The 12,242-nt window shown below is 42.6% G+C and overlaps 1 protein-coding gene across 1 annotated transcript in view; it reads left to right on the forward strand.

Annotated features, from left to right (window-relative positions):
• The window catches only part of F13A1 (coagulation factor XIII, A1 polypeptide), a 352,784-nt gene that overhangs the window by 304,376 nt on the left and 36,166 nt on the right, over positions 1-12,242 (forward strand). The window contains exon 12 of the mRNA XM_006864109.1: positions 3,472-3,632. Within this exon, the coding sequence (XP_006864171.1) occupies positions 3,472-3,632 (161 nt within the window). The remainder of the gene's footprint in view (positions 1-3,471; positions 3,633-12,242) is intronic.

Below are 12,242 nucleotides of genomic sequence, written 5' to 3' on the forward strand. Positions count from 1 at the left end.
TTTGAGGCAAAATTCATGTTCTTCAAAGGCCGCCATGCTGCCCCTTTGTCAGGACAATCTGGAGCCAATAAAAAACAATCCATATACACTTGACCCAGATTGTATCCCACTGAGGGCCAGAGCCTCATCCATCCAGACAATTAATGGCTAGAGGAGCCCTGAGAAATCAGATCCAAAGAAGGAAAATGAGTGGGTCATTCAAAAAGCCAGAATTTGAGGGTCAAGGTCAAACAAGGTCATAGCTTCAGAGGGTTCTAAATGGAACAGAACTGCCCTAGGAATTAAGCCAATTCTTTAATATTTTTTTCTAGGATGAACCAATGCCTTCTAATAACTCCGAGCTTAGGGTAGGGCTCCTCATCTGCACTATCAGTATTTTCGATGGGATACTCTTTGTTGGATGGACTCCTCATGTGGCACTATAAGATAAGCACTAAACTGCTAACCACCAGCCACTCTTTGGAAACCCTACATAGGGTCGCTGTGAGTCAGAACTGACTCAATGGCACTTACTTAACAACAGTAACAATTTCTTTGTTGAAGTATTATAAGGATGCTGAGTATCAGCCCTGGCCTCTACACACTGGGTTCCAGTAGCAAATACTACACACACACACACACACACACACACTCCCAAAAGTAACAATCAAATATGGTTCCAAACATAAAACAAAATCCGCTGCCACCAAGTCAATTTTGACTCACAGCAGCTGTTAAATATCCCCTGGTGGACGCAAAATCATCCCCAGCTGAGAATCAGCGCTGAGCAAGTAAGAGTTCTGGTTTGTTAGGGAATAAGGGGCTCCAGGAGTCAAGATTTTTCATTTTTAAACCTAGGTCATCCCAGTTCCTTCCTAACTGCCCTAACTCTGCTCTATGTGCTATTGTTGTTGTTGTTGTTAAGTGCCATCAAGTCGACTCCAACTCATGCTGATTTGATGTAGGGTTTCTGAGGAGCAGTTAGCTGGTAGGTTTGAACTGCCAACCTTGTGATTTGCAGTCCAGTGATGATTCTGCAGTACTACACCAGGAGTCCTGTGTGCTACTAGGCCCACCTAACTCTCAGTGCCTCTCAGACTTTATTTAGCAGGCTTGGTCTGGGGATCTTAGTAAAGTGCACATTCTGAGTCAGCAGTTCAGGAAGGAAGGCTGCACTTCGACTCACTTCCAAAAGGTGGTAGTACTGCTACTCTGGGGACAACGCACTTCAAGTAGTGAAATCTGAGATTGGACTTCAAAAGCTGTCTATTGCCCTTGAGTTGTTTCTGCCTCGTGAGGACCCCAGGTGTGTCAGAGTAGAACTGCACTCCGCTCCACAGGATTTTCAGTGGCTGATTTTGGGAAGTCCTTTTTCTGAGGCACCTCTAAGCCACTGCCAATGAGTTGATGCTGACTTACAGCAGTCCTATCGAACAGAGTAGAACTGCTTCTGAGAGCTTCCAAACTGTAAACCTTTATGGGAGCAGACAATTTCATCCTTCTCCCAAGAAATGGCTGGTGGTTTTGAACTGCTGACCTTGTGATTAGTAACCCAACAATAACTCACTGTATCCTTTGAAACACCTCTCCATGGACTCAACCCTGCAACCTTTTGTAAAATGAAGGCCTGGGCAAATTGACCATTTACATCATTTGGGGGTCTTCATTTTCCACTGAGACTGAAGCTTTGTGCAGGGATGTTTCTGTGGGGTCCACCTGGCTGTTGGTGTAGTGCTTCTTGGCCCTGGCTGCCCATTAGAAATTGGTGAACATTGAAAAAAATACCACTGCCTAGGCCCAACCTTGAAGGTTAGATTGGATTGGTCTGAAGTGGGATCTTATACAGTAGGTTCCTAGATGATTGTAATGTAGAACAAGTTTGAAAACTATGCCATTAAGATGACTAGAGACATTTATGGCATCTTCTCATTTATGAAGAGACTTTGCAATAGATGTGCTGCCCAAGGTCAAGGTCTCTCCAACTTCCTGGTCCTCAAAACCCAGTGAAAGTTGCTGCAGACCAAACCCAATATCTAAGAGCCCCAGCCATGGGCACAGAGGACCTGGTACCTGGGAGACAGAATGTGTCCTGGTGGGCCAACACCCTAAGAGTGCCACCCTTCACTTCCCCAAGCACAGAATTCCATCATTGGTAGGGACCTACTGCTCAGTCTGTAGGACTTATAGGGGTTCGTCTTTGCCTTTTAAACTGACCGTCATTAGAACTGTTTCCTTCCATAATGTCCATAGAGGAACTGAAGGAGGGATCTTTGGCAGAAGCCCTGGATTGGACAGGGAAGCAGGGAGACGTTTATAGAGGCTGTTCTCAGTGTGTGGGGATGGAAGAGTGAGTCATCACCTCTCTCCTTCTCCCTCTGCTGCCAGCCCTTCCCCAGGAGCAGCCTGGCTACACTACACAGGAGCCTGGCCTGAGAATTTGCCTATGCTCTCTAGATTATGTTGGAGAGAGAAAGTGAATAAGGAAAAAGTGCAGCCAAATAGAGCCTCATCATCTCAGTCACCAGACCCACAAGCTAGAATTCCCCATCCCCTGCCCAGAAAGTGATTGGAGTGGAGACTGGGCTACTTCCTCACTGGTTCTTAGTTCTTAATACTTAAAACATAGCACCAGTGATTTGTAGAAATTAGCATTTGGCACAGACTTCTGAGTTACAAATAAGGTAGGGGTGGGAAGAGGGTGGAATGCTTTTGGTGAAAGCTGGCTTCAATGGCTTCTTTCTTTAAAAAGAAAAGGAAAAAAAACCCAAAACCCCATGATGCTGGAAAAACTGGTGAGAAAACATGGTGGCTGCAAGGCTGAGTCTGCCATAGGTTGCCACTGTTTTAGATCCTGGGCCATGGCTGGATGAGATGCTGCTTGTTCTGAAAAGGCAGCAACCCCTGAAGTTATGTCTTGTACACTGAGCTACTCTTCATCTGCCCTCCACCACGATCCTCTGCCCAAGTCCAAGCAGCCGTAATTCAAACCTCCTGGCTCCTCGATTTTAGACATCTTTGTGAAATCCGTGGGTAGCACAAACAGTTAAGCCTTGAGCTGCTTACTGAAAGGTTGGAGATTTGAACCCACCCAGATGCTCCTTGAAAGACAGGACTGGTTACATACACTTCCTGAAAAATCAGCCATTGAAAACTCAGTTCTACTCTGACCCACATGGAATCAACCCAACAACTCCTGCCTTTTTCATTTGTGGTGACATTCTAGTTTGCAACAGGAAAGCTTAATTCTGAAAGTTTGACACATTTTCTCTAGTAAGACTTTACTGAATATTAAATTTCCAACACATTTTTTGTTTGTCTGCGAAGCAAGAGTTTGTCCTCGGTTGGTTCTTTGTTCTCTTTGCCCCTCACCTTTGTTTTGTCCCTCATTGCTGCCTTGTGAATGAATATGGGAAGGAGAGCAGAATTTAGGGAGGAACAAGACAGATCCTATTTCAGGTCTTAATCCTGATGTGTTGTTTTTCCTCCCACCAGTCAAGAAGGAAGAGGTGCTGGTCAGAGCTGGCGAGTATATGGGCCAGCTGCTGGAACAGGCATCCCTGCATTTCTTCGTCACAGCCCGTGTTGACCAAACCAGAGATGTTCTGGCTAAACAGAAGTCTACTGTGCTCAGGATCCCTAAGGTCACCATCAAGGTGAGTGTTAGCATTTTGGATAAGGTTGTTGACATTAGACATCCAGCCTTAGTGTGTACTGTTCCAAAAAATGGAGCCAGAATCCTCCTGTTCTTTGAAAGAAACAAGCCTTCCTTTATATAGACACATACATATAACACTCTTCTCCAGATTTAAATATATCAATGTGACTGCAGATATAAATATACCCTGTGGGTATCAACACACTTGTGGAGGAAGATAAAGATGTGTAATGAATGCAAAGACTTAGAACACTCAGTGTCTCCAGAATAAAGTGGGTCAGTCAGGGCATAGGACACAGGGGCTGCCTGGATCCCCTCCCACCAGCATTTTGACTGTTGTTGTGTGCCGTGGAGTCAGTTCTGACACACAGTGACCCTACACAGGGTTTCCGAGGCTGTAAATCTTTACAGGAGCAGAAAGCTTCATCGTTCTCCTGTGGAACCCCTGGTAGTTTCGAACTGCTGACCTTGCGGCTCGCAGCCCAATTTGTAAACACTACGCTATTGTGTTAATTGGCGTATCATCGGTATGCCCTCATTGTACAAGTTGAAATATACAGCTTTATGACAATGACTCTCTATAAATGTCTACACCCTTAGAACCATCAGGCAAATTAAGATATTGAAGATTTCCAATACCCCAGAAAATTTCTCCTTGTGTTTTCCAGTCAGCAGCCCACCCCCCTCATCCACCCACCCACTCATCACCAAGATAACCACTTTTTATTTTACTCCTGTTAACACTATTCGTTTTGCTAACAGTTTTGGCTAATAGTTTTAACACTGTCTTACCAGATACCATCAGAATTCTGTGTCAAAGGGCTCAAGGGATTTGGCCTCTTTCAAGGAGAGTCAAGGCAGGGCAAGAATGCAGGATGAATTTGGTGGCCAGGCTGCTCCCGTTTCTCAGGAACACAGCCCAAGCTTCTGGCAGCAGCTGTAGTCAGATGCCCGAGAAACGTAATCACCTAGCGAGCTGGAGACCAGACCTACACCTGGGGCCTCTGTAACAGGTGTGGAACCTCAACTCTTAGAGAGCTTTGTCTTGAAATGGGCTAAGAGTGACTAGCACAGGTCCTCTAAACTGTATTTCTGAAAGGGTGCAGACAAGTCAAAATTGTATTAAATGTGTCATATTTTCAGTGGACCTAGACTGGGAGTGTCTTCTTTCATAAAGAACCCTTACTGTGAATCATTTGTGATGTAATAACTATTATGTAGCATTCAATATGGCCACTTTTGTTGTGCACTGACTGGGCTCCAGGCCCTATTATCAAACAACCTCACATACATCATCCCATTTCAACACACAAGAGCTCTAACAGTCTATTAGTACACAAATAGTAATACAAGGGGGCTTAAATGTTCATGGAAAAATTCCATTCTCTTTTTATCCCATTTTCCATGAACTTTTTGAAGTCTCCTTATATCTCCACTTTACAAATCGGACAGTTAGAGAGCAGAACGGGTCTGTACCTTGTCCAGTAGGCTGAAACTAACTCCCTCACTGCTCTGTGTGGTCTGGCCTTGTGTGGACGGTTCCATAAAACCAAACCTACAGACATCAAGCCGGTTCTGATGCACAGTGTCCTTGAATAATAGGGTTACTGGGACTAAATCTTTATAGGAGCAGAAAACCTCAGCTTTCTCCTGAGGAGCTTCTGGTAGGTTTGAACCACCGACCTTGCAGTTGGCAGCCCAATGCTTACCCCACAATACTACAAGGATTCCTTGGCAGACCTAGAGATGAATCCCAAATAGGATATGGATGCTCAGACCCCACACCCCACCCCAAAGACTCAGTAAAACATGAATTTAACACATGTGGCACCATTGACCACCTCCAGGACTGGCCATCTATGAGTGGGAAGACTGGTTCCCCAGAGGCAGGGGAGTCCTCCCCGAGCCCAGCCCACGTGAGCAGGACTCCTAGGTGAACTTAGTCCTGGAACCTCTCCCAGCATGGGCCAGGTCCACATACTCACCCTAATAGTGAAACAGCGGTTTGTCCCCATGTAGGTCTCAGGAGAGATTCTCTCCGCGCTGCGAAGTGCTTAAACCACAATCTAACACCAAATTGATTTGCAACACTGATAATAAATGGAAATATAAAGGAAACTATGTAATGACTTTCATCTTGTTGTTGTTGTTGCTAAGTGCCATCGAGTCAGGATCTGACTCATAGTGACCCTGTATAGGGTTTCCAAGGAGCAGCTGGTGAGTTAGAACTGCCGGCTTTAACGGCCCACAACAATGTTGCAGTTTACTGCATTAACCATCAACGCCACACCAGAAGTTCATCTTGTAGGCATTATTAGCCATCTTCTGGACTTATTTAAAGAACAGTTTAATTCCTCAGGGGTGGAGTTAAAAGACCTCTTCCTACAAGTTAACTAACCTGGGCAGCAAGGGTGATCTGTACTTTTTAATTGTTACTTTGCTTTGTTTTTATTTGCACAAAGATATCAGGGATGCTGTTCCTAGAGAAAACGTGTTTGGAGAAGGGGCTGACAGGACTATTTGGCTGGCCTTCAAACAGGAGAAGGACACATATACTAGTCTGCGCAGTGTCAAGTTATTCAAGAAAGACACAGGCATCTTCACATAAACTGTCCCTAAGAAAATCCATTAACCCCCAAAGACAAACTTATCTGGCCTCGGGAAGAGATACACCTGGGCTAAGCACCTCACATTCTAAAAGCCACCCAGATATTACTGAGCTGTGAATGGCCCTGATTTCAGAAACTATGGCTCATGGAATGGGGATTTGGGGAGCTGCTCAGCAGACTGGGTATATGAAATGTGAAGCTCTGTCGCTTAGATGGGAGTGGCCCATCCTGAATGACTGAGGGAGACAGAGGTCACAGGCAAAGGGAGACTGCTAAATGCAGGAAACAGGTAAACCATAATGGCTCAGGGGTCCAGAATTACCTACAGCATGTCCCCAAATTCTAGGGAAATCCTAGAACCCCACCTTCAATCTCTTGATGGCAGCTGACTGGACCTCTCAGGGTTGCCAGGCACAGGGTGAAACAAACTGAGAGAAAAAAGACCAAGAGGGCCAGAACCTCCCCTTCCTGGGTTTCCATTAGAGAGGAGGGATGAGGCCAGAGTACTTATGGGATAGCAATGGAAGCAGCTGTGATATAGCAAACACGGCATTAAACACTTCCTTTGCAGTACGCTACTTAATCCTCATTATTATTCTGTGAGATGGACATTGTTTTGTAACCCCATTTTACAAATGAAACACAGAGACCCAGAGCGGTAGTGCACCATAGCATAGTGGTCAAAACCTGGGCTCTGGAACAAAATTATCTACATTCAAAGCCTGTGTTCTCTACATAATAACTGTGTAACACTGGACAAATCTTTTAACTTCTCTTAACTTGACTTTTCTTCTGTGAAATACAGATAATGGTAATACCTACTTCCTAGAGTCGCTGTGAGGAGTAAGTGAGTTAATGGTGGATACAGAGTCCCTGGGCAGTGCAAACAGTTACGGTGTCTGACTGCTAAGGAAAGGCTAGAGGTTTGAGTCCAACCAGAAAGGCCTGATCATCTATTTCCAAACAGTCAGCCACTGAGAACCCTGCAGATGAGTCAAAGCCAGCTCAACAGCAACTGCTCTTTTAAGATGACTTTAGAAAGGCAGCTTGGTGCCTTCTTTAGGGGAGCCTGCTGTGGCGCTGTGGGCTAATGCATCAGACTGCAAAGCTGTTTGAACTGCAAGGTCAGAGGTTCAAGCTCACCAGTCACTCCTCAGAAACCCTATACAGGGTTGCTGTGGGTTGGAACTGACTCGACGGCAATTAACAACAACAACAAACTTTTAGGATAACAGCTTTGTATTTGACTGTTTGAAGAGCATTCAGTAGATTTTTAGAGTATGAATGTAATATTGTTGTCAACTGGCCCTTCCCAGAGTTTGGACCTCTTTACTTTCTCCTTCACTACGCAGAGCACTATCGCCAATTCAGCTTTAGAACAGGGCGTCATTTCCCACTGGAGTTGCCTGGCAACAGGTTCCCTGCTGTTCTTACCTTACTTCTTTGCAGAGCAATTAAGCCAACCTACAACAAATTCGGGCCATCTGTCTAAGTCCAAGTCTTAGTCATTACCATAGAAATGGGTGAAAACCCCATTGTCAATCAAAGCATTTAGGATGGTGGCTACGTGTTCTTGAATCCTAATGAATCCAGTTTGGGATTTCATTCATCCCTGTGCCAATAAAGATTGGGATTGGGTTACACTGTGCACCCAATTACAGTAACTATTCCCGGTGCTCACCAAGCATGAGTCACAGTGTGTAATCTTCATATGGAAAATGGCAGGGAGAGACAACTCATTAAACTTTAATGAGCGCACATCTCCTTTGCCATGCTATCAAAATATTTTGATGAGAAAAGTATATTTTATTAAAAGCAGACATAGAATTTTCCTCTGCCTTCCCATGTGTTGATTGTTGTAAGATGCTTTATGTTAGGGAAGAGCTTTCAGCATTTAAATTCCTTATGAACAGCTGTTTTTTGAGAGGACTGGAGCAAGAGAGGGAATTCAACTGGTCTTCAGGCTTGGAACTGGTTTGTCTAGAATCTGTAGCCTAAATGTGAGAACAGAGTACTGGTGGGCTTCTCTCATTTGTAGTTTGCAGTGAAGGTTTTTGTTTTCATGTCCTTATGCAAGTCAACTTATGATAGTAAGGAAGCCAGAAGAGCACCTGCAGCCCCTTTTGTTAGGCAGAATAGCATAGTGACTTAGAGACACTAAAGGCAGTCCACCTGGGTCCAACCCAACCCAGGATGTCTTGAGCTAATTATTTCACTACCTCTTATATAAAACAGGGCCAATAATAGTCCTGGCCTCATTAGAATGCTAGGAAGGATAATTGAAACAACCCACAGAAAGCGTTTAGCACAGTGCTCTCATACTCAGTAAAGACCAACTCTCGCTATTAGCTAATGTCACTCATGCCTACTTAATGCTGTTTTCTTCTTTACTCTCCTCTTCTTCTCCAACACACACACACATACACACACCCTCTCTTTCTCTGAGCTTAAGTGTCCCCTTGGCAACGTAAATAATACTAGTGATTATATTATTCTTGCTATGAATTCATTACAATAATACATAAGACACAGAGTTTTTGTAGCAATGAACATCTGTAATAATGTAGAAATGCTTAGCGCAGTGTCAGGACATGGAAAAGGACCTGCTAAAGTTGAGTTAACTCCAACTCATGGAGACACCGTGTATATTAGGTTATAACTCTGTTCCATAGTCAGTGGCTGACTTTTGGGAAGTAGATAGCTGGGTCTTTCTTCAAATTACCTCTGCATAGACTGGGACCTTCAACCCTTCTGTTAGCAGCTAAGCACATAGCCTGTGCACCACCTAGGGACTCCCTAGGATCTCATTGTTACCAATAAATATCGCCTCCCTCCCTCTGTAGTTCCATCTGGTCTGAGATCCAGCCATCACACCTGAGAATTGCTTTAGGCAGCATCTGGCCCTCTTGTCTGCTTGCTCAGAATCTCTTGAATCTGATCCCTTGATGTTAAGAGTATGCATTGTTGTCTGTGAATCCTAATGAGAAGGAAGCTAGCCAGAAGATTCTGCTGTAAGGTTGTAGAGAGACAGGTTACCTGTAACTCAGGTGACCACCACTCATCTGTCAGTTTGTCATACTGTGGTGACTTGTGTGTTGTTGTGATTCTGGAAGCTATGCCACAGGTATTTTAAATACCAGCAGGGTCGCCCACAGTGGACAGGTTTCAGCTGAGATTCCAGACAAAGGAAGAAAGAGAAGTGGACCACTTCAGAATATTTACTCACTGAAAACCTTATGAATAGCAGTGGAACACAGTCAGCACCAGAATACTGAATACTGAAACAAGAGAAGAGTACCTGAATATGGTCAGATGTAGTGCCAGAAGATGAGCCCCTCAGATTGGAAGACACTCAAAATATGACTGGGGAAAAGCTGCCTCCTCAAAGTAGAGTTGAATGTGATGATATAAATGAGTAAAACTTTTCAGGACCTTCATTTGCTGATGGAGCACAACTCAAAATGAAGAGAAAGAGCTGTAAATATTCACTAATAATTGTAACATGGAAAGTAAGAAATGTGAATCTAGGAAAACTAAAAATTGTCAAAATAAAATGGAACACATAAACATTGATATCCTAGGCATTGGTGAGCTGAAATGGACTAGTATCAGACATTTAGAACCTGATAACACAAGGTTTAATATGCTCAGAATGACAAAATGAAGAGGAATGGTATCACTTTCCTCATCAGAAAGAGCATATCAATATGTGTCTTGAAACACACTGCTGTCTGTAATAGGATAGTGTCCATAACAAGGAAGACCAGTTAATAGAACTATTATTCAAATTTACTCACCAACCACTAAAGCCAGTAATGATGGATCTGAAGAATTCTACCAACATCTTCAGTCTGAAATTGATCAAGCATGCAATCAACATGTATTGATAATTACTGGCAATTGAAATGCAAAGGTTGGAAACAAAAAGGAAGGAACAATAGTTGGAAAACATGTCTTTCTTAATAGAAACAACACTGGAGAAAACATGATAGAACTTTGTAAGCCCAATGATTTCTTCATTGCAAATTACCTTTCTCAGACAACATAAAAGATGACTATAAGCATGGACCTCACCAGATGGAATAGACAGAAATCAAATTGACAACATCTGTGCAAAAAGACAGTGGAAAAGCTCCATCTCATTAGCCAAAACAAGCAGGAGCACACTGTGAAACAGACCGTCAATTGCTCATATGCAAATTCTGACTGAAGTCGAAGAAAATTAAAACAAGTCCACGAGAGCCAAAATATGACCTTGACCACATCTCATCTTAATTTAGAGATCATGTGAAGAACAGATTTGATGCATTAGACACTAAAGACCAAAGATCAGAAGAGTTGTGGATGACATCAAGAACACAACACAGGAAGAAGAAAAGGTCATTAAGAAGCCAAGAAATAAGGAAAAGACCAAAATGGATGTGAAAAGAGGCTCCAAAAGTTGCTCTCAAGCATAGAGATGCTAAAGCAAATGGAAGAAATGAGGAAGTAAAAGAGCTAAATAAAAAATTTCAGAGAGCAGCTCTATAAGACAAAGTCTAATATTATAACAAACTGAACAAAGAGCTGGAGTTACAAAACCAAAAGCGAAGAACATGCTCAGCATTTGTCAAGCTGAAGAAACTGAAGAAAAATCCAAGCTTCAACTTGAAATATTGAAGGATTCTATGGGCAAAATATTGAATGATGCAGAAAGAATCAAAAGAAGATGGAAGTAATATGCAATCACTGTACCAAAAAGAAATGAGCAATGTTCAGACGTTTCAAGAGGTAGCATATGTTCAAGAGCTAATGATCCTGAAGGAAGAAGTCCAAAGTATGTTGGGGTCATTGATAAAGAACAAGGCACCAGGAATTGATGGAATACAGACTGTAATTTTTCAACAAACTGATGCAGCACTACAGGCACTGACTCATCTATGCCATGAAATTTGGAAGACAACTACCTGGCCAACTGACTGGAAGAGATCCTTGTTTGTGCCCATTCCAAAGAGAAGTAATCTAACAGAATCAGAAGTCGTTGGACAATATCACTAATATCTCATATAATTAATATTTTGTTAAAGATAATCCAAATCAACTGCAAACATTTGACAAAGAACTGCCAGAGGTTCAAGCCAGATTCACACAAGAATATGGAACGAGGGATATAATTGCTGCTGTCAGAGGGATCTTGACTGAAAGCAGAGAATACCAAAAAGATGTTTACCTGTGCTTTATTGACTATGCAAAGGCTTTTGACTGTGTGGATCATGACAAGCTATGGACAGCAATGCAGCGAATGTGTATTACGGAACACTTAATTGTGCTCATGAGCAACCTATACATAGACCAAGAGGTAGTTGTTCAAACAGAACAAAGAAACACTGAATAATTTAAAATTAGGAAAGTGCACCAGGGTTGTACTCTTTTACCACATTTATTCTATGTGTATGGTGAGCACACAATCTGAGAAACTGGATTGTATGAAAAAAACATGGCATCAGGATTAGAGGAAGACTCATTAACAACCTGTGATATGCAGATGACACAACCTTGCATGCTGAAAGTAAAGACAACTTAAAATATTTACTGATGAAGATCAAAGACCACAGACTTCTAATGGGTTGCACCTCAGTGTAAAGAAGACAAAAGTCCTTACCACTAGACCAATAAATAACATCATGATAAACGGAGAAAAGATTGAGGCTGTCGAACACTTTGTTTTGCTTGGATCAACCATCAACTCTCATGGAAACAGCAGTCAGCATGTGACTGTCAGGTTAAAATGGACACCAGTCCACTTGAGGCTCACTATGCCTAGGATATCAATGTATATGCATTCAATTAAATTTTTGACAATTTCCAAAACTCATGTGTATGTTATAAAAAATTATATGGAGGGAAAAGTTAATGGAATATAAGTTAACCTCAAAGAAAAATAATACTATACAACATACCAAGAAAATGAAAATCCAAGATGAACACTGAAACATTAAAACTATGAGGAAACTTACAAG

This window comes from Chrysochloris asiatica, unplaced genomic scaffold, assembly GCF_000296735.1.
Source record: "Chrysochloris asiatica unplaced genomic scaffold, ChrAsi1.0 scaffold00060, whole genome shotgun sequence".
NCBI classification, from domain to species: domain Eukaryota; kingdom Metazoa; phylum Chordata; class Mammalia; order Afrosoricida; family Chrysochloridae; genus Chrysochloris; species Chrysochloris asiatica.